General features: G+C 41.4%; 1 protein-coding gene across 1 annotated transcript; it reads right to left on the reverse strand.

Annotated features, from left to right (window-relative positions):
- Nucleotides 1-247: 247 nt before the first annotated feature.
- Nucleotides 248-25,778, reverse strand: ENC1 (ectodermal-neural cortex 1). Its single transcript, XM_060761661.2, has 3 exons — nt 25,515-25,778; nt 9,376-11,177; nt 248-4,387 (listed from the first exon to the last, which is right to left on the reverse strand). Exon 2 carries the CDS (start codon nt 11,163-11,165, stop codon nt 9,396-9,398), a length of 1,770 nt encoding a protein of 589 aa, XP_060617644.1. The 5' UTR covers nt 11,166-11,177; nt 25,515-25,778; the 3' UTR covers nt 248-4,387; nt 9,376-9,395.
- Between the last annotated feature and the right edge of the window lie 1,238 nt (nt 25,779-27,016).

Below are 27,016 nucleotides of genomic sequence, written 5' to 3' on the forward strand. Positions count from 1 at the left end.
CCTGTCCACAGAGATGTCTTAAAGCTCCTGTCATTTTAGCTGTTGAACTTTCCGAACTAGTTCATAGTAAGAGTGACAGGGCAGAACAAAGGAGGGAATTCCAAGTGTAACTGAAACAGATATTTAAAACAAATCAATGAACTCCTTTCTCATAGCTGCCCCTTTTTATGAAGTTGAGTATTAAATGAATCCATGCAAATGTTTTTTACATGGCAAATAAAAAACAAACAAATCACAGAAGAACGTATTTCTTGAAGAGAAAATCTCTAATAATTTATTGACCTTCAGTTTCACATTGTGAAAAAAATGCAGTTTTACAAAACTTCAAAACGTAGTGGCAAACAAAGAGACACAACATAGACATTTTACTTCTTCGCTTTCCTTTTTTGTTGTCATCGGTGCTGTACGTGAACCGCATCTTCAATTGTCAGACAAGGGACACTATTCAGCTCTAATCACTCTTTATTCAGACAGGTGTCAGGCCTACAAAAAAGGGACTACACAATTATACCAGAAGTGGTAGGCTGCCCTTTGTTGTGCGTTTCCACAGCAACCGGACCACAAAACGGGAAGAACTTTCGGTCTTATGCCAAGGGGTTTTTGTGCGCACTCTAGTGTGAATTGCATTTGTCTCAGAAGTGTGGGCTGCATCTCTGACTGGAATCACCAAGTAGGAAGTCGGAATTCCCACGTCAGTTCAAAGGAGGGGAACCCAAAGTATTCGCCGACAGGGCTAACTAGAGGCCCACCCTGCTTTTTCAGTTTCCTTCAACTTATACCCGGGAATTAAATCCAAGGACTTAAAAGCAAACCACTGCTTTGAAATACAACTTCAGAAACTTCAGACACTTTAGGAAATTGGATGGTATTACAAACCAGATTTGTGTCATAAGCTAGACAGCTGTATCGGGAGCTGCTGCAGGCAGAATTCTGTCCCTTCTCTCAACAAAGAAAACAAAGGAATTTTTGGACCCTTCATTCAAAGTACTTTAAGATTTATGCCTGTACTAAATGAATATTTTTTAAAAGCTTTCATAGTTCAGCAGTGCTTTAGAGCCATTTTATTTGCATGTAAACTCTGAAAGAACTAAGGGAGCTGCAATCCCAATGCAACTGAGCAACAAGTCTTGCTTAAAGTATTTGTGCCAAGAGACTCTTTTATCAAAATCAAATTTAAGCTTAGACCATGGGTTAAAAATTACTGTTCTATTTGTTTCCCAGTTTTTAACCATCTGACAATGGAGTCAATCCCTCCACATCTCTGGTTTCAACTGTTGTGGATTAAATTATTCAAGGATTTTATTTAAACTGTTCTTTCTATGGAATTTGACCATAAATTGTGCTGGAAGACCTAGAAATTCCTAAAGTTCTCTCAGGCAAAATAAAAATAAATTTCTTTATTCATGGTTCATGTTATGTCCCATTGTGTTAATTTTCTTTTACTGTTTTTGTACATTGTTTTTATTGCATTTTATTTTTATTTAATTATTACTTGCTGTATGTATTTCATTTGTTACTGTATTTGTTGGGCTTGGCCTCATGTTAGCCGCCCCGAGCCCCGAGGGGGGATGATGGCGGGGTATAAAGTTTAATAATAATGGTTTTCCCTTTTGTGGGGTTTCTATGCCCCTAATCTCAGCAAATGTGAAGAGCAATCTGTGCATCATTTGGAAGGAGGTTTATAATCTGGCAAACCTTCCTTTTGGTATGTTGTAGCCGTGTGCTATATGGTTACAGAAATTTCCAGCAAAGATTCTTAAAACTCAAAGAGAAGGCAAACAGCCTTTTTCTCAAGCAAAGAGTGACAACCATCAAATAATCTATTTCTTCGGGACTTCAGTGCAGCTGTACTGAGTGCATTGCCCCCAAGGACAATGTCAGCAGACAAGCAACAAAGTAGTCTGTGTGCACAAATCTAGTGAGACTTTGGTTTTTCCTTCATTCCAGTCACTCAGTACATTTGAATCAAGGTTCAAAGGAGAATTTTGCGCTGGGAAGCCTTTATGCAGCTTTCCTTTACAGCTGTAATGTAAGAAAACTTAAGAATCTGTAAAAAGCGTACAAATCAAAACCGTGGCTTGCAACACAAAACTTCTGCAAATAGAAATCCAAGTAATTCAGAGTCTTTTAAAAAAACACCTTTCTGCTAACCATGCTAAGGACCACAACTATCTGTAAGAATGCACATACATTCATTTCTTATTTAACGGTAATACATAAGAAATGCATATATCAAAAGTTAGGAAAATTAGCCTATGAGAACATGAGAAAATTTTCTTTTAAGACTTGAGGCTGCCATCTTAAAACATACCACAGCCTTTTCTCATCTGTTGCCCTCTAGATGTGTCAGGCTACAATCCCCATCCCTTCCAACCCACTTGGTCTTGTTCTTTGATGTGGGAGTGATGGAGACTGTAATTCACCACATTAGAAGGCACAATTCTGGAGAAGGCTATACTAGGAGGTCAGGCCCCAATGTACATCTGAATACAGGACTGTGCTATGGGCTCTGTTAAAATGTTGATCTATATGTATAGAGATGTCAAAAGTTTAGCTACATCATCAGCATCACCATCATGTAGGCAGGCATAATAATATAACTCCTTGTAGGCATGCACACATGCAATTGAAAACCATTGTGTTTCTACAACATCAGACAAGACAACCAACCACAATGGAGGACTGGCAGCTTTATGTTGCTTGGGTCATAACCAATTCTTATATAAAGCTTAAGTAAAAGTCTGGCAAACAGAACACAAGAACCCTGGGTAAAAACAACAATGGAATGAACAGGGTTGTTGTTGTAGTTTGTTAAAAAAAGAGTAAATTTTAAAAATAAATTAAGAGAGGGGGTATTTCAGATCTCTTTTATGAGATGATTTCAGCCATGTATCTCAAAGTCTTTTAAGTTGTTAATTAATGAAAATGAATGCCAATATTTCAGGATTGAACAACTTTGTTCTCTCTTTGTCATTCTAACCCTCATGCCAGATGTTGCATGAAATGGACAGGGAGGTAGAAAGAGTTTGTTAAGACCATTTCAATCCAAAAGGGACGAACCTATATATATATAATCCCCATTATCTTATTTTTGAATGAGAGAGACTTTCATTAGTTAGAAAAAAAGGGGACCACAGCAAACACCGCTCCCCAGCAAATAAATAAATAAATACCAAACAAACAAAAAGCAAAGCGTGGATAATGCCATGAAGAGGGCTCTGTGTAAAGAATTCTGCAGGCTGTTTTCCACCCCATCCTCCCTTTCCAATAGCGATGAGGCTGCACAAAAAGAAAGCTGGCCGGGTATTTCCAGATGAGTTCATTCAAAAAGGCATGACTAGGCAAATAAAGTAACAGGAATACGCTCAGCAAAGCCACACCGCATGTAACCTTGGGAGCCAGTGGCCTGAGAAAGCGACCTCCTTCCTTCAGGACATGTGTCATTTAAGACGCTACCTTGTAATCCTTCCATTTCTGACCCTGGCCTCGTTCCCTTCTTCTCTCCTCCGATATGACTCAGCCTCTTCCTTGAGCAGCAGAGCAAGTCAAAATAGATATCGAGGAGTGTGCAAAACCAACCATACGATCCACACAAACCCTTCGCACTTGAAGACAACTCTAGGCATTGTATCAGCATGCAAGCACTGAACAATAAATAGCTCTATCTACAACAAACAAGTAACAATTTAGAAGTAGGACAGCCGTAATTAATAAATACAAGAAGGAATCCAATGCAGTGGGGGAATCATTATTTCTCTTCACCCACAAATGCTGCAAAAAAAAGAAATTGTAGTGTAAATAATAGCTGAGCTGTTGCTCCTTAGCAAGAGGAAAGTCACTTGCCATAGCTTGGCAATTGAGATGGATGCTCCAGGCACTGCCTAGGAAAACATGCTCATCTCTGTGGAAAGGGATCCAGCTGTATCTTCATTCACAAAGGCATACATCTTGCCGCTGCTCCAGACCTGGCCCCCTTTTCCCTCTGCAGCTGCTGCTGACGCTTCAAACTGTCACAAAGAGAGGCAACAAGCATTTCGAATTCCACACACAAACAGCAAAGTCCATGAAAACGGAGGCTTGCGCTGTGTTGTGCTGCTCTGGAAAGTTCAGCTCCCCTCCCTCCCGCCTCCCTCTCCTTTTAAGGGCTGATTAAACTTGACATTAATCCACAATTACTGACACAGGGACCCGATCACAGGTCAATTCATTCATAGTTAAACAATATGCTGATATACTGAAGACAATAATCCCCTTCTATTCCTTCATTTCCAGCCTTAAAATATGCAGAAGGTGCAGAAGATTTTCTTCAAACTCAGGAACAGAAAAAAGAATAGTTTTTTTTTCTTCATTCAAACCGTTTTTCCACCGTTGGCTCCAATGGAATAAACTAAGAAAGGGAAAAAAGAGAATAATTAGAAGACCTTGGTGAAACAATACGCTGTTCAGATGTTTTCTCAAAATTCAAAATCGCATTCAAGGCCAGATCTAGCTTACAGAAAATTGTCAGCGTCTCTTTCAGAGATTAGTGCCAAAACCACCAGTTGATTTCCTTAACAAAATGAAGTGCAAGAACCAAACTGAAACATAGATTCTGCAACTAAAGTTAACTTTTCTGTATTCCGATATAGCAAAAACTTGAAGTGATATATCAATTCAGTATCAGGCTTTCCCCCTCTAAGCTCTACAAACAGACAATATGGCAGAGTTATAAACTAGGAGATTGGAAGGGACATTTATTGTAGCTTCCCTTGAGCAAACAAACAAAAAAGAACTGCCTGGGTAGAAGTAGCAGGATAGCCACTTTGGTCTCAAGCCAAAGCAAACTAGCAACAAAAAGTGGGGGAGGAAAGGAAAGCAGCCCTGTTGGAGAAGAGAATTGCCAACCAATGGCCTGCTAACCATGGAGAATCCTGAATAGGACCGATTCAGAATATGAATGGCAGACATATTAATCCCCTTATTTAAAAGGTTTCTGCTATTCATTATGTCAGAATTCTGCTTTGCTGTGCTTTGTCATGCGACAATGCGGTATGCTCCAGTGCCTCCCCATTGAACCCTTTCTGTTATGTTGATTATTCAGTGCAAAATATTGGCTTTGGATGCCATGGTTTGGCGTCCGCACTCCACCTTCTCACTCCATTATGCTCTCGGGCCAGTTTTGAAACCAGGCACCATGCTGGTTTTTAAAGTAGAAATTAATAGCTCTGCCAGGACGTATGAAGCAAAGTTTGATGGGATTTCCGCTGGTGTAATTGCAAAATTGCTCCAGTTAGCCTGGTGCGACATGTTTGAATATACATGACTGTTGCTGAAAGCTGAATCCAACCTCAGATTCAAAGGGCAGGGGAAAAGTTCAGTGCAGAAAAGACAGTCAAGCTAATGCTGCAAACTTTGCTGTCTATCTCTCACTGATTCAAAGGTAGACAATTTTTTTAAAGTATTTGTTGGTTCGTCTTCCATACATTCAACCACTGAAGCCAATATAATGGTTCTAGTCATGATTATACATAGATTTGCTCTTTTCCCTCTTGTGCAGGGATATGGAACCCACAAGTCTGAAGGAAGAGACAAAGCAGATTTAAGACTTCCCTAAATGCTGTCAGGCTGGGGCCACACAGCACCATGAAAACACAGCATAATCAGAAGTAATTTCCTTTCTGTCCCTCCCTCCTGCTGCTTTGTCAGCAGGAGACAGTTCTTAAAAAATCACTCCATGCTGGATGTGTACTGTGCAGCCCCAGTTACATCTATCCAGTTATCTTAACATAGAATCTGAAGCAGGGCTTTAGGAAGGAAAAAATGGAACAGGAAAATATGTTGGCTTTGTGCTTTATGCTGAAAGGGGCAACTTTTTGGATGGAAACAAGATAGCTTCATTTTCAAATTACAGGCTGAGTATCCCTTATCCAAAATGCTTGAGACAAAAAGTGTTCCGTTTTTCAGATTTTTTCTTTCAGATTTTGAAATACTTGCATGTATGTATGTGTGTGTGTGTGTGTGTTTGTATCAAATAGCTAAGAGATCACACTCACATCTAAACTCATAATTCTAGACACAATATTTTAATAATTTTGCACATGAAACAAAGCTTATGTAAACTGAACCATTAGCAAGCAAAGGCTTCACTATCTCATCCAGATAGTGTACAATTTGGAATAATTTGGAATTCCAGACAAAGGATACTCAACCTGCAATATTAGCCAATAACCGTAATAATGAAGAGAACAATCCAGGAAAGTGCTGAAAAAAACATGTTAAGTATTTTTCTTGGCACAATTCTGAGTCTAAGAATGTGTTACTATTAAGACGGTTGAATCAATGACCATTAAAATACCAAAAAAATGGCATGATGTGAGGGTTCTCTCTGCCAGTTCTCTCACTATAGGTTTCTGAGTGGTTGGAAGGTTTATTTGTGTAATTTTTGAGTTGCATAGGAAATGTACAATTAGCCTTAAGTATCCAGGGTATTCTCAAACTTAAGTGTTTGAGAACATTATATTTTGGATGAAAACCAGCACATTCTGTTTTAGAAAGGCTTGTCTTTTCTATCAGTTTAACCCCACCCATTTCTTAGCTACTTCCAATAAAACAGGAAATCACCATACCCTATATAGCTGCCTCCCTTAAGAGTGCATCTATGCTATAGAATTTAGTGTGGTTTGACACTCTTTAATGCTATGGAATCATTGTAGTTTGTAGTTTTACATGGTTTACATTGAGTTGTAGTTTTACAAGATCTTTAGCCTTGTCTGCCAAATAATGCAGGTGCCTCACAAACTCCAAGTGGTGCCAAACAACATTAGTTCTACAGCATAGATGCAACCTTTAGACATATTGGATTTGAATATATAGCATCCACAACAACAGCCAATTTCCATGCTGGCTAGGAATGATGGGCACTGAAACCCTGCACATCTGCAAGGCATCTGTATCAACTATGTCAGGAAAAGTTGTTGTGTGAATCACATAAAACACTTTAAAGTAACTCAAAAGAAAACAATGCTGATGGAAGAGTTACAGGAGGCCTGATGAGTGAGTCAGAATTATGGTAGTAATATAATAACTTTGGGAAATCACATACTGTTAGTCAACTTTTGTTCATTGTTGCTACTGTGCAGAAACCCAAATCCTAGATAAGATTCAGCCAGAATCAAATAAAGATTATGGTCGAGAAGGTTTCAACATGGAGACCAAAGATAGCTTGGAAAAGTTAATTTTTCGACTACAGTTCTTAAGATTATTTCAGAAATGCTGCCCAGCAAATTCTAGGATATGTAAGTCCAACACATTTTTTTCTAAACTGAGCATACCTAATTCTGAAGCCTTGACTCAGCTGAAGAGATGCAAATCCAGAATATTGCATTGGTAAGACTATAGAAGTTATCATGTCTGCATTGTTGAACTGGAGACCTTGCACAGATTTGCAAGGATTAAGAAAACTAGGAATCACTCAATTCTATAGAATTAAGAATGCAACACTGTAGCCATATTGGCAGATGAACTTGCACTTCAACAGCCCAATCTGCAACTGTTTTATAGCTATTCCTAAATGGCTCTCTTTTTGTCATTTACTTTTTTACGAAGAGGTTGTCCTGCTTTTATTGCGAGTGTAACCTAGCCAGTTCCTCTTAATCTTTCCACCAGCACTAGACTTCACTAGAAGAAAATAATACCACAGAGCATATTATTTACAACCTGAACAGCTTTATGGGTTCCTTGTGCGGCATCAAAATGCCAGGCAGAATTATGGGCATGAGTCTATCTGGGAAACCTGGAATGCAATTCATGGAATACTCAGATGGAGTAGTCCAGTCACTGGTAAAAATGTGATTTGAAGAGCAAAAATAATTTATTAAAAGCAGCAGTCAGCTGTGAGTAAGATTGGGCTTCACTTACTTTGGGAAAATACAAACCTTTGCGAACCCAAGCTCAATGGCTAAAAATTTCTCTGAATTCAATATTCAACTTGCCATTTTGGAAATGTGAAAAGGGGTGGGAAAACCAGATATAAATCCCTAAAAGCACACCTAACTGTTGAGAAAAGGATGTATCATAAGGAATAGTTCTTTTGGCACTTCAAAATGAGGGAAAATAAGGTTTAAACAAGTTTATCCCAATAGCAAAAGAACTGGACAAGCATCTCCAAGAACTAGTTCAAATTCAGAGTTTCTTGTATGCAAATGTCATTCTGTAGAGGTCACCAGCCCTTCATTTGTTCACACCATCAGGTGCAGATCTCGGCCAAGGCCTTGAACTATAAAATAGAATTTATGGGCTTTGGAACGCTCTGACTTGCAAGCCAAATTATTACTTGATCCAAATAATATATCTTATTTTAAGCACATATTCAGCATGATTCACCATCAGACACACATGTTTTTCTGTATATTATAAATAGTCTTAATTTCATTAAGTTCAGATACACAAGCCTACATAATTTGTATTTGATGTTAATATGTGGCTTGAAATAGATTTTCAAAAGTGGCCAACACATGCAGATGTTAGATATCCAAGTCAAACCACTGTCTTGGTCAGCACACAGTCCTAAGCATATCATGGATTGTGAATCTCGGCTATTTCAATTTGAGATATATCCAAGCAAGGATAATGAACCAAACAGTCCTAGTAGGCATAAACAAATGGGCTAGGTAATAGTATGGTCACACAATGTTTAGAGTTCAAACATTTGTTCCAAGAAAAATAAATAACTTTGATGTAAATTTCAAATAACTCAGGTGTACTGTCCCCCCTAGACATCATTTCATCAAGCTAATTTGCCATTGTAATATCCCTCATAACTGTGGAGCTCATATCTTCAGCTTCCCTTACCTGTGCCCACAGTAAAAATTGTGTCTCTAGGTATATGCTAGAGGAACTCTAGGTGGTCCAATGCAACTCTATGGTATGTTGGGACTGAAAGAGGATAATTTAATGGCACTTAGATGTATCCACGGTTTCATACAACTGCAATGAGGCCAGGAATATATCCCCCATGGATATGGGGAACCTACCATACACATGAATCAATTGTGTGTAAACATAGGTAACATGTGAATCAAACCAAGGGCCGAGCAAAGAGTGACCCTTATGTTAAAGACACACAAATTACTGATGGCTGCATGTACGATCACCCAGTTCATATCTAACATTGCTCATATAAGTGTTTACCTAGAGGAAATTGAGTATGCTCACAGTACTGAATAAAAGAAGTAATCTTACTTATAAAACTGTGATGTTTAACTGAGAAAATGAAGCTGGGGTTCTATTCCCAATTCTGTTAATAGGATATAGCACTGGCTAAATCATATCACATTTGACATAAATATTTGTACAAATGCAAAACAGCCATCTGTATTGGTAGATGTGGTTTCTCACCTGTATAGGCACACATGCAATTAAGAAGGGAGATGCTTCCATGTGCTCACAAATGCAGTGGGGATTAGCGAATAGGGCACTGTGGTTATGCTGTTCCACACATCTAGTGTGGGGTCATAGCAATCTAGTGTCTTGCACCTCTGGATGCCAAAATATCCTCCAACGACGTACAGCTTGTTTCCAGATGCTACTGCATGGCAGCTCATTCTCTTAGCTGTCACATCTCCCACTTTAGTCCACTGGTAGGTTTCACTGTTGAATTTATAAGCAGAGCATGCAGAGAATTCGGTGTCTCCACCCATAATAAAAATCTGGTTGCCCAGAACAGCTGCAGCTGTGTATCGCCATGGCTGGGGACAGGTAGCTGGTACTGTCCATCTGTTCTCACACAGGTCATAACACTGAACTTTGGGTAGCTTATCATGGCTAACACTGGTACCACCAAAAGCAAAAAGCTTCAGCTTTGCACTCACAACAGCTGCATTGCTTACTCCTTCTCGAAGTGGGGCAACCATTGTCCATTTGTTGGTCACAGGGTCATACTGTTCTACTTGTTTTAAGGATACCGAAGGAGATGCTGGAAGACAACCAGTGGCTGCTGTGTGGCCTCCTACAACATAAAGGCAGTGTTTGAGTTCAGCAGAACCATGGCCAAATCGTGCAACTAGCATGGGAGCAGCCTTGGACCATTCTTCATGAAGTGTATCATACACCCAAACATCTTTAGAGACTCCATTTTCAGAACCACGGCCACCAGTAATATAGACTTTGCAGCCAATAGCACATGCACTGAACTCTTTCCTTGGGCTTGGAATGTCAGCTTTTGGAATGATCTCCTTTGCTTTTTGGTCAACCAGGTACAACTTGTCACACATAAATGTTTGCCCTCCCAAAAGAAATAAGGCATGGCCAGTTTTTCTGGGTCTTGCACATAAACTAGTGACGACACCATCATTTTGCAATATCTTCAATTTGCACCTTATTGCTTCTTCGACAATGTTTTCACTCTTCCTGTGCTTTGTAATGAGTTCCTCAGTAGCAACATTCTCCATGAGATAGATGGCAGGCAGAAGAGCCAATCTCACAGTCTGCAACAGTTCTGGAAGATAACAGTGGCGTTTATTCAGATCGTAGTTTATCCAGTTCATGGCTGATTCATATACTAACCGCTCATCTTCAGTCTCCAGTTCTTCACTTGACAGGAGCTGCACAACCATGTCTTTGGGGAGTTGAAGAAAGTCTTCACTTTTACTGATGGTCTGGAAGTTGCTAAGACACATCCTCCAAGAAAGCTCATAAAGTTTGGTGCACTGATGAGCATCAGACAGAAGCAACATGCCAAGACAGTTTGTAGGGTGAAGGTTCTTCTCTAAGAATTCTGCACAAGCATCTCTAATGTCTTGGAACTCCAACATGTCACCTGCCTCTAGAAGGGACTCTGCATTTTCTTCATTGATGATGACCCTTGAGGAGTAAGCATAGTCAAGGAGAAGCTCTAGAACTTCCGGGTGTATGGAGTTATGGAAGTTCACTTCACTGGCTTGGCTCTCTTTGAGTCCTCCACTGAACATGGCTTCAAAGTAGCGGCTGCAAGCAGCTAAAACAGCTCTATGGCAAGGAAAGGACTTGTTCCCAGCATGGAGAAGGACATCTGTAAAAAGGCGTTGCTGACGCAGAAGGTTGAGATGAGTGAGGACGCTATCAGCATAGGAAGATTTGTGGAATAAATATATGTTTATGGAGCCAGTGCTGGCTCTAGACTTGCGATTCTCATGCATGCTGACGGACATTTTCTTCCACACCTAAACATAAAAAAGAGCAAATACGTCTTATGAGAACAATGCAAGGATTTTAAAAAACAGAAATAAAATACCATAATAATATACATATTGATTTATAAGGCTATACCAGTAAAATCAGCAGGGTCTATTTCCTGGCACTGCTGGGAGGAGGGATCACTTTTGGACTACAGTCTCCAGAACCCCCCAGGCAACATGGCTACAGTAACTGAGAGAGAGGTTATTGGAGTTATAGTCCAAAAAAAATCAATTTTACAACTTTGCTCAAAGGTAAAAAGCAACAGACCTGCAAACTATGTTCTTTTTTGCCCAGTTTGCAAAGCATTATGGAATTATGAGCTGAGGATAAAGTATTTTTCTAATACAAATCTCTTGACTGGCATATTCTGAAATTATTGCTCAAGATAGCAGGTTTATCTTGGCAAACCAGATCTCCCACTTCCTCAGCAATCCACAGTGGCAGTTTAAGAAAGGCTGGGGGAGGAGATACCTTTGGCTTTTCACACCTTTCCTGTGTAGAGCATATGATTCAAAAATATGCACAGATGAACATACTTTAAACATTCTCCTGCTTTGAATCACACCAGGAGGAGCAACAAGGCAAACTGCATTCAGGAATGTAAAAATGCTGCAAAGAACTTTAGCACCCACAAATTAGACTCATTAAGATGATATCCTGATAGGAAAGTTCTGCCCACATCAAGAAAGAATGGAACAGATAAAGCTGAGAGGTCACTCCCAACACTTTTTGAAAACGTAATTTTTCTAATACTATGCAGAGAGTCTACCACAGGTGTGTATCCTCATCTCTGAAGCTAGCTATTTTAGGACTAAAACCACAGTGTTTAAACTACACACTGTATTGAAACACAAGGGACCAGATTTTGAAGTCTTCACTTATTTCATTCTTTTTAAGGGGAAAAGCATTAACTGCTTATCTCACAAAGGATAATGCTTCCTATGTTTCTCATAAAGCAATTCCTTGGAGCTAATTCAGTTCACAGAAAAATTGATATTTTTTTTTGCAAGACCATGGACTGAATTCAACTTTTATCCCACCAACCAGTGCAGCCTTTGAGTAGATTTCCAGCCAAAATATATGCTCCAGCAGAAGGGGAGAGAATCTGGGCTGATTTCATGCTATCTGTCTAAAACTCCTAGGCCTACTACCATATCTTCCCACAACCTCCAATGTTCCAGATGATCTCATTATCCTGCAGAGCATATCTTTGGCGCATATACCGGGGGGGGGGGGGGCATGACCACTGCCCCTTTCCAGCAGGGATTCAAGCTGTCCAGCTACAGGACAGCATCTTAAAAGAATTAAGTCTTGCAGCATAAGAAGTATGTATTATCTATTTCATTTTTTGTTATGTGTTCAAGTCAATAACTTATGAAAACCCTATAATATTGGCAACATTTATTCAGAGGAGGTTTGCCACTGACTTCCTCTTAGGGCAAGAGAGTACAACTTGCCCAAAGTCTCTCTATGGGTTTCCACAACTTACCTTGGCCTCCTGGGTCTAGCACTCAAATTCCTATACTACACTGGCTTCTAGTTAGGGATTAGAAGACCTATCTCTACCTGGTCTACCCAGCCAGTCTTTTTTAAGCATGAATTTTAAACTAATGTCACATGTTTTGGCCTCTGTCTTATGCAATTAAAGCATATTTTACAGAAATGCCTTGATTTGTATCAAGTTATGGAACTGAATTTTAATGTGTGTTTGTAGATTTTTTTTATAGTATTTTTGTCTTTTTAACTGTGCTGTAACCCACCTCGAGCTATGAGAAGAGGAGGGTAAAAAAAATTATTATTATCTGTTGGATATTATATGTAACAACTGGGTAAAAGTCATAATGTCTGGGAACAATAGAGGGCTCTCTGATTCCTAATAAATTCTTAGCAAGGTTGCTTTTTAGACTACATATCTTGGAATCTCCGGCTTTAGCCATGATGGTTAAAAGGTTCTGAAAAAAATATTTTAAAACCCCCCTAATTTGTTCAATGAATCAATCATTATGTTTGCCTTCCCCCCCAAGACTGGAACTCAAGGCAGTTCCTAACCAACCATAAAGTCCACTGTGGTTAGGTCCACCTGTTGCACTGGTTAGACCAGCTTTGGTTCAGGTTTTATAAAAACTACCACAGCCTACAGAAAAGGCCTATGTTTCCACAGGCCAGACCAACAGTAGGAGTTAAGGAAGTTTAGAGGACAGAAAGATATAATTTGTCATGACCTCCACGAAACTTTCCCACGAGACTAGACCTGTCACTCAATCGGAAAGAATCTACACAGAGAAGTTTAACTATTCATTAATCTGCTACTGGGTGATGAGTCAAGCCTGACACTCGAAAGGAATTGGCCAGGCCCTTGACATATAGGAAAGTCCACAATACTTGTTAAAAATGTAATGCCCCAGTTCCTTTGGAGAAAAGGTGAGGGACAGAGCTTGGAAATGGCATTTTAGAGAAATGAAGAAAACTATATGCTGAAGCCACTCAGACATGATCAGTGGATTCCTGAGCACTGTCCAACCAATCATTTGTTTTGCCACTTCAGTATGGCATGACAGTAGACTCTTAGTAAACTGAAACTCAAACAACGGGAACTCTCAAGCAACTGGCAAAAAATGGAAGAAATAATATTTTAATTTTTAAAAGCTGATTTAATAATACAGTAAAATTATTTTTTTTTTGTGTCGGGTGACTTGTAAAACTGCAAGTCACTTCTGGTGTGAGAGAATTGGCCATTTGCAAAGACGTTGCCCAGGGGACGCCCAGATGTTTCGATGTTTTACCATCCTTGTGGGTGGCTTCTCTCATGTGCCTGCATGGGGAGCTGGAGCTGACAGAGGGAGGTTTATCCACACTCTCCCCAGATTCGAACCTCTGACCTGTCAGTCTTTAGTTCTGCCACACGAGAGTTTATTAACTCATTGTGCCACTGGGGGCTCCTAGTAAAATAATAAAACTGTGTCACATCAAGTTTGTCTTTATTTGCTTTTAATTACTGTATATCATGAATGCCTGACCACCCTCTTCCAAAGCAGTTGCTCTACTCCGAACTCAAGAATGGGAAATGGAATATTGGAGGACAGGAAAAGAGATTTAAAGATGGGTTCAAAGCAAACCTTAAAAACTGTGGCATAGACACAGAGAATTGGGAAGCCCTGGCCCTTGATCACTCCAGCTGGAGGTCAGCTGTGACCAGCAGTGCTGTAGAATTTGAAGAGGCACGATTGGAAGACGAAAGAGAGAAACGTGCCAAGAGGAAGGCACATCAATCTAATCCAGACCAGGACCGCCTTCCACCTGAAAACCAATGCCCTCACTATAGGAGACCGTTCAGGTCAAGAATAGGGCTCCACAGTCACCTACATACCCACCGCCAATACACCGAATTTGGAAGACAATCTTACTCGATCAACGAGAGATCACCTAAGTAAGTAGGTAAGTACTGTATATCACATACATACAGAGTGTATTGTATGCTTTAGTATGAGCTATAGCAGGCATGGACAAACTGGCCCTGCAGGTGTTTTGGACTTCAACTCCCACAATTCTTAACAGTCGCTGTTAGGAATTGTGGGAGTTGAAGACTAAAACACCTGGAGGGCCAAAGTTTGCCCATGCCCGCACTATAGTATTAGTTAGGCCAATTTTTAATAATAACTCTCAAGCAACCAGAAACTACATTTATCCAAAATCTATCAATTCCTATGGGTGCCAATTAACTGAGAATCTACTATATATACATTCTTCTTATAAGCAATTCTCCAAGATTTCACGAGCTCTAACCTGAACAATGGCAAACCCTATCAAAAGACAGATAGAGACAGATGTTAACTATGCATACCATGAAAGGGCAAAATGTTTTACATTGTTTGATCTGTGGGATAATGAATTTTTATTGTCAGGAAGGAAGAAAGATGCTTGGGGGATTTCCTGCCATATGTATAAATTGGCAAGCTCTCCACATTATGCACCTTGATTTCATGGAGTGAGGGCAATGTTTGCTACTGTACTACACTCAACAAGATTACTTGAGCTGTCTCAGTTTCTGTTCAGGGCGGAAAAACATCCTTATGGGGGATTTGGGGCTATTATTTTTACACCTCACCTAGCATGGTTCCTACCCATACCAAGTATGTGTGGAACCTGTTATGAGACTATAATATTTTCCATTTTAAAGCCCAATCCTATTTATATTTCTCAGAGCTAAGCACTTCTGATTTGGAAATCATTAGAGAAGTTAGTGCATTGTTAGCAACATCCATTCTGGGAAGAACACCTTAGCTAGGATTATAATATATCCTGATGGTCAAAGCATGTAAGAATCTTTTATATTACCCAGATTGGTTGCTTAGTAACTATGACTGAAGAATGCCACTGTAAAAATATTTATGGGTTACAGTTTGCAAAGTACTCACACAGTTTGCATCCTGAGAACAGTATTTCACGTTCTTGCATAAACTCAAACATAGTTGAGGATGAGTAACCAAGACTGATCCTACACCAGATAACAGTCAGGTTGCAATCTGAAACATACTTAGGATGCAATTGTTAATACTGTGCGATACCACCTTAATTGCCATAACTCAATTGTACAGAATCCTGGAATCCTGTAGTTTGGTGAAGAGCCAGCACTCTTTGCAGAGAAGGCTAAAGATCTTATACAACTACTGTTCCCATGATTCCAAATTATTGGGCTATTAAAGTTAAAGTGGCATCCAACTGCATTAATTCTGCAGTGTAAATATACCTCTTACTACTGTCAGCAAAGGGGTGAGCAACTATGAGTCTCCAGATGTTTTGATAGCAGTGTTTCTCAACCTTCCTGAAGCCACGAGCCCTTAATACAGTTCCTCATGATGTGGTGACCCCCAACCATAATATCATTTTTGTTGCTACTTCATAACTGTAATTTTGCTACTGTTATGAATTGTAATATTAGTATCTGATATGCAGGATATATTTTCATTCACTGCGTCAAATTTGGCACAAATACCCGATATGCCCAAATCTGAATACTGGTGGGGTTTTGGGAGTGGGGTGATTTTGTCATTTGGGAGTTGTAGTTGCTGGGATTTATAGTTCACCTACAATCAAAGAGCATTCTGAACCCCACCAATGATAGAATTAGACCAAACTTCCCACACAGAACCCCCATGACCAACAGAAAATACTGTGTTTTCTGATGGTCTTTTGTGACTCCTCTCACACACATACCCCTCCCCCCCCCCAGGGTCCTGACCCCCAGGTTGAGAAATGCTGCTTTATAGGAAGTGCCACAAAATCGTAGCCAGTATTCAAAGAGTGAAGGAATTTTAGTTCCTGTCCCAGTCCTTAAAAAGTGAAGGGCTTTCCTGGCCTATTCCTTTATCACATTTTAACCAGGGATGGGAACCCTGTGATTCTCCGGGTGTCTTTTGAATTAAAAACTGTTGGGATATCGCTAATGATGAAGAATGGTGGGAGTTGCAGTCTAACATCTAGAAGGCTACAAGATTCCCTGTAGAGTGTTAAATCCAACAATGAAATCAATGAGACCCAAGATAGCTGTGATTAACAACTACATTCATTTCAATGGACTTAATCTAGATGAAACTAATACTAGATTTAGCCCGTTGTTACTAGCTGTTATACCTAATAAAATTATCAGACAAACAACAAAACATTAACTGGGTGTACCAGACTGCCAGAAGCGAATGCTGGGTTAAAATTTACCTTACTCCCTCAAGAAATCACCTGCTATACCTACTGGAAACTAATAGATATTATCGCTCCATCATCCTGAGTCATCAGGTAAATATTTGCACCTGAAATTAAGCATGTATTATACAATGCAGTTACTGCAACCTAAAATGTAGTCTGTATGTCTGCTCTTAAGTTTAATTAATATTTATAACTTAAAATTGCTTAGTAGAGGCGCCCTCTAAATATCTCAGATCCAGCTACTGAAATCACACATCTGGCATGGAGTAGATAACTGCAAGCAAGTTGTTTTTATGTGCCTTCAAGTCAACTCTATCTTGTGCCAATCCTCTCATTTGGGTTTCTTGGCAAGATTTATTGAGAAGAGGTTTGCCAATGCCTTCCATTATGGCTGAGAAAATGCAACCTTGCCCAAGGCAGAGCAGTAAATCGAACCCTGATCTCACATCCCAATCCAACACTCAGAATGCATCCACACTGTAGAATTAATGCAGTTTTATTGTTATGAGATCATGGAGTTGAAGGTTGCTGAGGCACCAGCAATCTTTGCCCAATGGCTAGATACCTTATGACACTACAACTCCCAGGATTCCATAACATTGAGCTATAACAATGAAATTTGGATCAAACTGTATTAATTCTACACCTTCAAGTCACTATGCCAAGTTAGCAATTTTTCATTTGTTGGGGGGGGGGGGGGGTTGAAAGACATCCCCTTTCACTGTTATGAGATAATGGGAGGTGTAGTTTGCTGAGGCACCAGCACTCTTTGATAAAATATACCTTATGACACTACAACTCCCAGGATTCCATAACATTGAGCTATGAAGTGAAATTTCCATCAAACTACATTAACTCTACACCCTCAAGTCACTATGCCATGTTAGCAATTTTTCATTTTGGGGAAGGGGGGGGGTTGACAGACACACCATATCATTTTCAGCCCAAAACTAAGGAAGATGACACTTCTGAGTGTGTATTTCCTGGTTCTATTCTCCCACTTTTTTTGCTTGAGGCATGTGTTTAAGGTTGGGGTGCCTGCAATAATATAAGCTGCTCTGTTTCTATTTGGGAGGTGGTGTTCTTTGTTCTTGAAAATGTGTCCAAAGCTTAGGGAGGTGTTTTAGGGAGTAAAGCAAGCTCCTGAGGGCTGCATGTAGCCCACAGGCTGTGATTTCCTCAACCTGATCCGGAAGGAACTCATTCCACCCTGATGCACAAAATCAACACCATCTGAGGCTGCTCTTAAGTCACAAGGACTGTAGGAAGCCTAGCATGTCTGAGTTTCCTGCGGGGACAGGGTGTGTTAATTAAAACAATCCCTCAAATCAAGTGCATTAAGGAAAAAGTTTCTCAGATATGACCTTATAAATAGTTTTTTCTCTGAGCTCTGCAGTAATGGGACCCTTCATGCGTGTGAAACAAGCTCTGCACAGACACAGAGCTCTGCGCACATAAAAGTTTATGATAGGATCAGACTATGAGAGAGGTAGTGCTTGGCAGGATGTTCAAAAATGTGTGGCTTAATAGCCATTTAAAAATGAATGCAAAGCAAAAAAAATCTTGCTGAAAGTGCTCCTGCATGTAGTACTTTGTAAAGTGGGACTTCCATAACTGTGGCATTGCACAGGAAAGGATCCCAAAAATGTAACATAAATAGCCCAAAACTGAACAAGAGAATGTCCTAAGAATCAAAACTATCTCTGATCTGAAGATAAGAACTGGTCATCTGAAATCATTTGAAGAAATGCAAAGAAAGGAAAGGACAACTCATTGGTGTGGTGGTCTGTGGAGGATCACCTCATGATGCTAACCTCAGCTTGTTCGAAACAGGTAAAATCACACACACACACACCCCAAAAGGAGTTCGGTTGTTGTCTCTTTTCTGCACATGAAAAAAGCTTCCAGGACTTTGCAAGATCTGAGCAGGCCAGTTAATGATTGGAGCTCTTGGAGATCTCTCGTTTATATGGGATCCTTCATGCCATAAGTTGAATTCAACACACAGATATATAAATCCCACTTGCCTAGTTTCCAACAGACCATGCCTGCCATAGATGCTGGTGAAATGTCAGGAGAGAATGCTTCTGGAACATGGCCATACAGCCCAGAAAACTCACATCAACCCAATATAAACACAAATAAACCACAATATGAAAAATAAACACCTCGCAAATATATTATTGCAGATACCCCAACCTTAAAAATCTGCCTCAAGCCGAAAAAAGTGGGCGAACAGAACCAGGAAATACAAACACAGAAAAGCATTCACCCATTCAAAACATTCTGCAGTTTCAGAAGAATTCCAAACAGAACAAGCAAAATCTAATGTAAGAGGCACACTGTTTCCTTATCTTTACCCTAGAACACTCCAGGGCACCAGCATCTCAATAAATTATTGATACCAAAATATCCATTATAAGTGCTCATTGAGTAATGCCTTAACAAGTGCGAATAGAATTTCATTCTAGAACAACCTAGAAGAACTCTTTTGTTATTACTGTATGATTGACTTGTTAATTCTTATAAGAGATCCACTCCAGTACACCCATTTATGTGAGCTTCTGATTATGTGGGCATTTGGGGTGGGCCATAAACTACCAGTACAGCATTCCAAGTTGTCAGCTGAAATACTGTTCCTCGCTCTGTTGCTGCAAATTATGCAAGCAACAGAGTATTTTAGCAAAGATAATTTTCAGAGACATTTAGCAAAGCAAAGCAACTGTGACAATGTCCTTCGGGTAAATCATACCACAGCATGTACACTACCCATCATAGAATGCAATGTGAAGCAAATGGCATAACTGGGATCAATGACATTTATTCCTAGGTATATATGGTCCTGGGTTGCTGTGAGTTTTCCGGGCTGTATGGCTATGTTCCAAAAGCATTTTTCCTGGCATTTCTCCCACATCTACAGCAGGCATCCTCAGAGGTTGTGAGGTCTGTTGGATGTGAGCAAAATGTCAGGAGATAATGCTTCTGGAACATGGCCATACAGCCCAGAAAACTCACAGCAACTTAGTAATTCTGGATGTGAAAGACTTCGACAACATATATATGGTCCTGTCTGATCTTGGAAGCTAATCAGGGTGAGTTCTCATTAGTATCTGGATGGAAGATTGCCGGGGAATGCTAAGTACTATAGACTACATTTCAGTGGAAGGAACTAGCAAAACCACCCCTGATCGCTCCTTGCCTAAGAAATCTTATGAAATTCAGGGATTGCCATAAACTGTAAGGCAGCTGGAAGATTCCTGACACCAGCACTGAATTACAACTACACCCCACTCAGCATGCTGGCTAGCTGTGATGTGTTGTAATTCAACATATCTAGAAGGCACGAGCAGATTGTGGGAAGTTTATGCATGGGACTGCAGCTTAGAACAGTCCCCTCTATCACTAGGATCTCAGTAGTAAGCACTTCAAAGGAACTATACAAGTGATGGCTATTAGTCTTCATTTTTACACTACATCTTCAAGTTTTTTACAATATAAAAGCCATCTTAGGTCCAGCCTAATTTGCCCCCATCTGTGTTCAACATCAATTCACAGTTCTTTCCCAGGCTAAAGAATATGAGGCTATTTCCTGTTCTGTTTCTTTTTCCATCCTCCAGCATCCTCCATTCGAAGGTATTTGTTGATGTTGCTGCATGTTTCTGGCTTCTGTCAGCCCTAAAGTGACCTTGTCACTGAGTTTTCCTGGTAAGATTTCATCAAAGAACTGCTTTCGTCTGAAGCTGAGAGTGTGTGACTGTGGGTTTCCAATTCTGGTCTCCAGTCATAGTTCGACACCAAACCACACTGGCTCTCTATTCTAAGGCATACTATTCCTAAACTCAGAGGTCCAATTCAGTTGTTACTCCGGACTGCAATAAAATCATTGAGGAAGTGGGAGTGACTCCATGCTGACTTAACAAATCTTCTCCCATTAATTTGGTGGTTCCCAACCTGTGATCCGTGCAGTGGTCCGCAAGAACTAAAATCTGGTCCATGGCCCCACTGTTACTACACTGCTGCAACTTGAGTGATTGGTCTCTCAAAACCCTCTTATAGTGCCATGGCTTATTAAATACTAGCCGTCCCCTGACACACATTGCTGTGACCCAGTCTGTGTATATGTGCTTTGTGTGTGTATATATTTGTCTATATGTGTATATATGTGTGTACGCGTATATATAAGTGGTTTGTGCATGCGTTGTAATGTATTTTTTATTTTTGGCTTTTTACGTCTCTTCTGCTGTGTTTTTCAGTGTTTTTATGAGTGATGGTCACTTGTTGGCCTGATCCGTGTATTATGTCCAAATTTGGTGTCAATCCATCCAGTGGTTTTTGAGTTATGTTAATCTCACAAACAAACATAACATTTTTATTTATATAGATGGTTTTCTGTGGGTGAGCAAATGGCAATTACTGGATAGCATATTTTTGTATCAGAAGCTAGAGCTGATGTGGTCTATCCAATGCAATTTTCTGAATCAGCACCCCAAATAACCAAACAGAATCTAAAGTTGAACAAAGCGTGATTTGTAACTCTTTTTGTTGGAGAGTGGTCCCTGGTCAAAGTGGTCAAAAAAAGTTTGGGAACCACTGCATTAATTCAATGAGTCTTCACAAGTTGGGACAAACAAGATTTAGCACAATGAATGGTTTGCTAAGGCACTGCATAAATGACCACAGAACTGATTAAGAGTAATCATTTCTTTGCGTTCGCAGAGATAAAAAAACAAACATGTTATTGGAAACCTATCTTTCCAATGACTCCTCTAATTCAGCTTATTATTCTACAGGTTGAAAGGAAGGGAAATGCACACACCCAAAGAGGCAAAATCAAGTATTTGAGTTTCAGAGCTGATTTTAGGCTGAGGATGAAAACAGTGAAAACTCAATAATTATCTGTACATACCTCTCATTAGACCAACTGCTTAAAACCAAGTATCTCATTACTAGCTTTCTGTTTTTTTCTATGCAGCAATAATAAAAGAATGCACCTAGAGCAAAAATCCTTTTTACTTCCTGTGTACAGCCCTCTCTTAAGACTTTAAAGGAGCCGCATCAGGAAAGGACTCCACTGTTAAGCAAATATTGATATAGTTCAATGTGTTGTTGAAGGCTTTCATGGCCAGAATCACTGGGTTGCTTTTGAGTTTTCCGGGCTGTATGGCCATGTTCCAGAAGCATTCCTTCCTGACGTTTTGCCTCGTCTATGGCAGGCATCCTCACAACCTCTGAGGATACCTGCCATAGATGTGGGAGAGACAACAGAAGAGAATGCTTCTGAAACATGGCCATACAGCCCAGAAAACTCACAGCGACCCATTGATATAGTTCATATTTTAACACAGGAATTCATACATGGCTAGGAGATTCTCCTTTGTAGTTTATTTAACTTTGCTTGAAACAGAAATGCCCTGAGCAGTTAAAAAGGAATTTCTCTTTTATAAGGAAGACACATATTAATGTGGACTTTCCATTTTCGCTGCAAGAAATGTTGTTTCCTTTTCAACAGCCGCAGCAAAGCAAAAGCCCAGATTAGCGTAGAATACAGACTGGCAGAAAATATCATTTGGATAATCTTTGTAATAGGATTTTAAGTTTTGGGGATAATACATGCAGCCGGAAAAGTGGCATCTAGGACTTCAGTTTCTGAACATTTCCCAGTCATCAAGAGGCACTGGAACATGATGGATAAAATCCATTAAAGGATATCAAAACTTGGTTGCTGTAAGTTTTCCAGGCTGTATGGCCATGTTCCAGAAGGATTCTCTCCTGACGTTTCACGCACATCTATGGCAGGATACCACATCTATGGCAGTTATCTTCAGAGGTTGTGAGGTCTGTTGGAAACTAGGAAAGTGGGGTTTATATATCTGTGAAATGTCCAGGGTGGGAGAAAGAATTCTTGTCTGATTGAGGCAAGGTGGATGTTGCAATTGACTATCTTGATTAACATTAAATTGTTTTCCAGCTTCAAAGCCTGGCTGCTTCCTGCCTGGGGGAATCCTTTGTTGGGAAGACAGGCTTTGAAGCTGAAAGGCCATTCAATGCTAGTCAAGTTGGCCAATTGCAACAGTCAAACCTGACTCCAAAAGACAAGAGTTCTTTCTCCCACCCTGGACATTCCACAGATATGTAAATCATACTTGCATACTTTCCAACAGACCTCACAACCTCTGAGGATAACTACCACAGATGCAGGTGAAACGTCAGGAGAGAATGCTCCTGGAACATGGCCATACAGCTTGGAAAACTGACAGCAACCCATTATTATTATTATTATAAATACAAGATTATTATTATTATTATTATAAATACAAGATTAGTACACAGCAAACAAGGTCCCTATGTTGACTGTTGTATTGGATCACACGTTTGACACTTCCAAATTATTATTGGGAAGTGTACAATGTGTGATCCAATACAACAACAATACAGCCCAAAAAACTCACAGCAACCCAATGATTCTGGCCATGGAAACCTTCAACAATACACTGACACATCCCACTGTAAGGGCCCTTCCACACAGCCCTATATCCCAGAATATCAAGGCAGAGAATCCCACATTATCTGAGTGTGGACTCAGTTAACCCAGTTCAAAGCAGATATTATGGGATTTTCTACCTAGATATTCTGGGATATAGGGCTGTATGGATGGGCCCTAAGAAGCCAGACCTAGAAACTGCAAGGCCATTAAATGCTAATCAAGGTGGCCAATTGAAACATTCACACCTACCTCCAACAGACAAGAGTACTTTCTCCCACCCTGGACATTCCACAGATATATAAACCCCATTTTCCTAGTTTCCAACAGACCTCACAACCTCTGAGGATGCCTGCCATAGATGTGGGCAAAAGGTCAGGAGAGAATACTTCTGGAAGATGGCCATCCAGCTTGGAAAACTCACAACACCCCACATCCCACTCTGGACCCTTGCATTCAGCCCTATATCCCAGAATATCAAGGCAGAAAATCCCACATTATCTGCTTTAAAGTGGGTCCACTTCTGAGTCCACACACAGATAATGTGGGATTTCCTACCTTGATATGCTGGGATATAGGGCTGAGTGGAAAGGGAGTTTTAAGGGACACAATCAAATCATTTAGGAGGAATGAGAGAGAAGAAAGAGCAAGCTGGTTTGTCAAACACACACCCATCCCAGTTGATCACAGTTTTGGTGTTTGGCAGGGCTTGCCCATGAGAATAGGCGCCTTCATTTTTAAACCCGGCGGCTTTGGCGCTTCCTTTTTGCAGCTGCCCAGACGAAGCCCAGCGAGCCACGCGGGTCTCCCTCCACAAAAGACCGCCAACGGTTCCCTCCCCCTTGGCTGTGAAAGGAAAAGGAGAAACTCCGAGGCATCCCCAAGAAGGGAGGGAGAGAGAGAAAGAGGGAGGGATTGAGGAAGGAAGGAAGCGAGAGAAAGGGAGAAAGAAGCACACCCTCCGGCCCGCCTTCTTCCTGTGCAAAGCCATGAGCCCGGCTGGAGGCGCAGCAGTTCACTTCCTTGGGCTGCAAAGACAGACCATCGCTGCCTCCTTCGGGGGAAACCCTCGGCAGTATTCTTCCCCAGGCCCTTTCCCACGCACGCGGGACCATTTCGGAATGAAACCAGATCGAGTCGGAGGGGGGGGGGGGGGGGGAGAGAGAGAGCGAGCTTTGAATGTCTTTGAGTTAAAGCGCACCTATACTAGGCATGGGCAAAGTTGGATCCTCCAGATGTTTTGGACTGCAACTCCCACCATTCCTAACAGCCTCAGGCCCCTTCCTTTTCCCCTTCAGCCGCTTAAGAGGCATCCTCAGGCTGTGAAGTCTGTTGGAAACAATCAGAGCCAGCTAACAACTCCCAATAAAAGATTCCTCCAGGCAGGAAGCAGCCGGGCTTTGAAGCTGCAAGGCTTAAGCGGCTGAGAGGGGAAAGGGGGGCTGAGGCTGTTAGGAATGGTGGGAGTTGCAGTCCAAAACACCTGAAGAGCCCAAATTTGCCCATGCCTGTTCTGCAGCATTGAGTCAAGCAAAGTGGTGGCAAACTGCATTCATTCTGCACACTTAAAACTACAATCCAGTAAAATTGAGCCATGGCAATTCAAGTGGGGTCAAAGCGGATTAATTCTGCAGTGCATATGCTCCTCAAGAGGACTGACAACTGGGGACTCTTCCACACAGCCCTATATCCCAGAATATCAAGGCAGAAAATCCCACAATATCCGAGTATGGACTCAGATAAGCCAGTTCAATATTGTGGGATTTTCTGCCTTGATATTCTGGGATATAGGGCTGTATGGAAGGGCCCAATATCTGATATGAACAGAGTTATCTGAGAGCCCTTCCACACAGCCCTATATCCCAGAATATCAGGGCAGAAAATCCCACAATATCCGCTTTGAACTGGGTTATCTGAGTGAATATTCAGATAATGTGGGATTTCCTGCCTTGATATTCTGTGATATAGGGCTGTGTGGAAGGGAACTGGGGAGGGGATCGCTTCCAACCGCGCCCCACTATCTACTCATCCACCTCTCCCCACTCTCTACCCACTCTGCCACTATCTATCTACCCTCCCTCCCTCCTTCGGTGGGGCTGAGCAAACCCTCCCCGGGAGGCAACAGGTCGGGGCAACTTACAGCCGGAGGATGTGTTCGGAGGACTCGCGCGTCCTAGTTCCCGGGAGTGGGTCCGCTCACGGCATGGGGAGCCTGGGGTGGTGGGTGCTTCCCCGCAGCGGTGGCGGGGCTAGAAGGCCCGCCTCTCCTTCCCTGGGCGCCCTCCAGACTGAGCCGGAGAAGAGAGGGATAAAGAGAGGAGCCACGCCGTCGTGGCCCCGGCGAGTGACTGACTGACTGCCCGCCTGCCTTCCTCGCCGCGTTTGTATGAACTGCGGCTGCAAGAGGAGGAGGAGAAAGAGAGAGAGAGAGATGGGCGGCCTTGCCTCTGGCCTCGCCCCCCGCCCCGCCTCCTCTGAGCAAGGAAGGGCGCAAAAGCATGGGGGGGTGGTTATACTGACGGGGAAGGTCTCCTCGGCAGAAAGGGAGAAGGGACTTTCTGGTACTCGAGAGAAAAGGAAATCACTAGTCCTGAAACTCCTTTTGCAGCAGCCCCAAACCTCCAAGGCAAGCCTGTGGCCAGCCACCACCAACGGATTCAGGCTCTGCGGTCTTGAAGACTAGGCTCTGCTCCACAAAGGTCTCTTTCTCGCCTAGGGCCCTTCCACACGGCCCTATATCCCAGAATATCAAGGCAGAAAGTTCCACATCTGAGTGTGGACCCAGATAACCGAGTTCAAAGCAGATATTGTGGGATTTTCTGCCTTAATATTCTGGAATATAGGACTTTGTGGAAGGGCCCTCGGAGTCCTGCCACACAGCCATGTAACCCAGAATATCAAGGCAGGAAATCCCACTATTCTGCCTTGGTCAGACCACACCTGGAATATTGTGTCCAATTCTGGGCACCACAATTCAAGAGAGATATTGACAGGCTGGAATATGTCCAGAGGAGGGCGACTAAAATGATCAAGGAACTGGAGAACAAGCCCTATGAAGAGCGGCTTAAAGAGCTGGGCATGTTTAGCCTGAAGAAGAGAAGGCTGAGAGGAGATATAATAGCCATGTATAAATATGTGAGGGGAAGTCCCAGGGAGGAGGGAGCAAGCTTGTTTTCTGCTGCCCTGGAGACTAGGACGCAGAGCAATGGCTTCAAACTACAAGAAAGGAGATTCCATCTGAACATTAGGAAGAACCTCCCCACTGTGAGAGCTGTTCAGTAGTGGAACTCTCTGCCCCAAAGTGTGGTGGAGGCTCCTTCTATGGAGACCTTTAAACAGAGGCTGGATGGCTATCTGTCAGGGGTGCTTTGAATGCGATCTTCCTGCTTCTTGGCAGGAGGTTGGACTGGATGGCCCATGACGTCTCTTCCAACTCTATGTTTCTATGATCTGCTTTGAATTGGAATATATGGCAGTGTGGACTCAGATAACCCAGTTCAAAGCAGATATTGTGGGGTTTCCTGTTTTGATTTTCTTGGTTATATGGAGATGAAGGGGAAGCCTTTACCTTTATCAGTGTATCTTTGTGTCATTGTTTCAAGGCATTGAATGTTTTCCTTGTGTGTGTATATGCTGGAATCT

The sequence above is a fragment of the Anolis sagrei genome, chromosome 2 (genome assembly GCF_037176765.1).
Source record: "Anolis sagrei isolate rAnoSag1 chromosome 2, rAnoSag1.mat, whole genome shotgun sequence".
In the NCBI taxonomy this organism is placed as follows: domain Eukaryota; kingdom Metazoa; phylum Chordata; class Lepidosauria; order Squamata; family Dactyloidae; genus Anolis; species Anolis sagrei.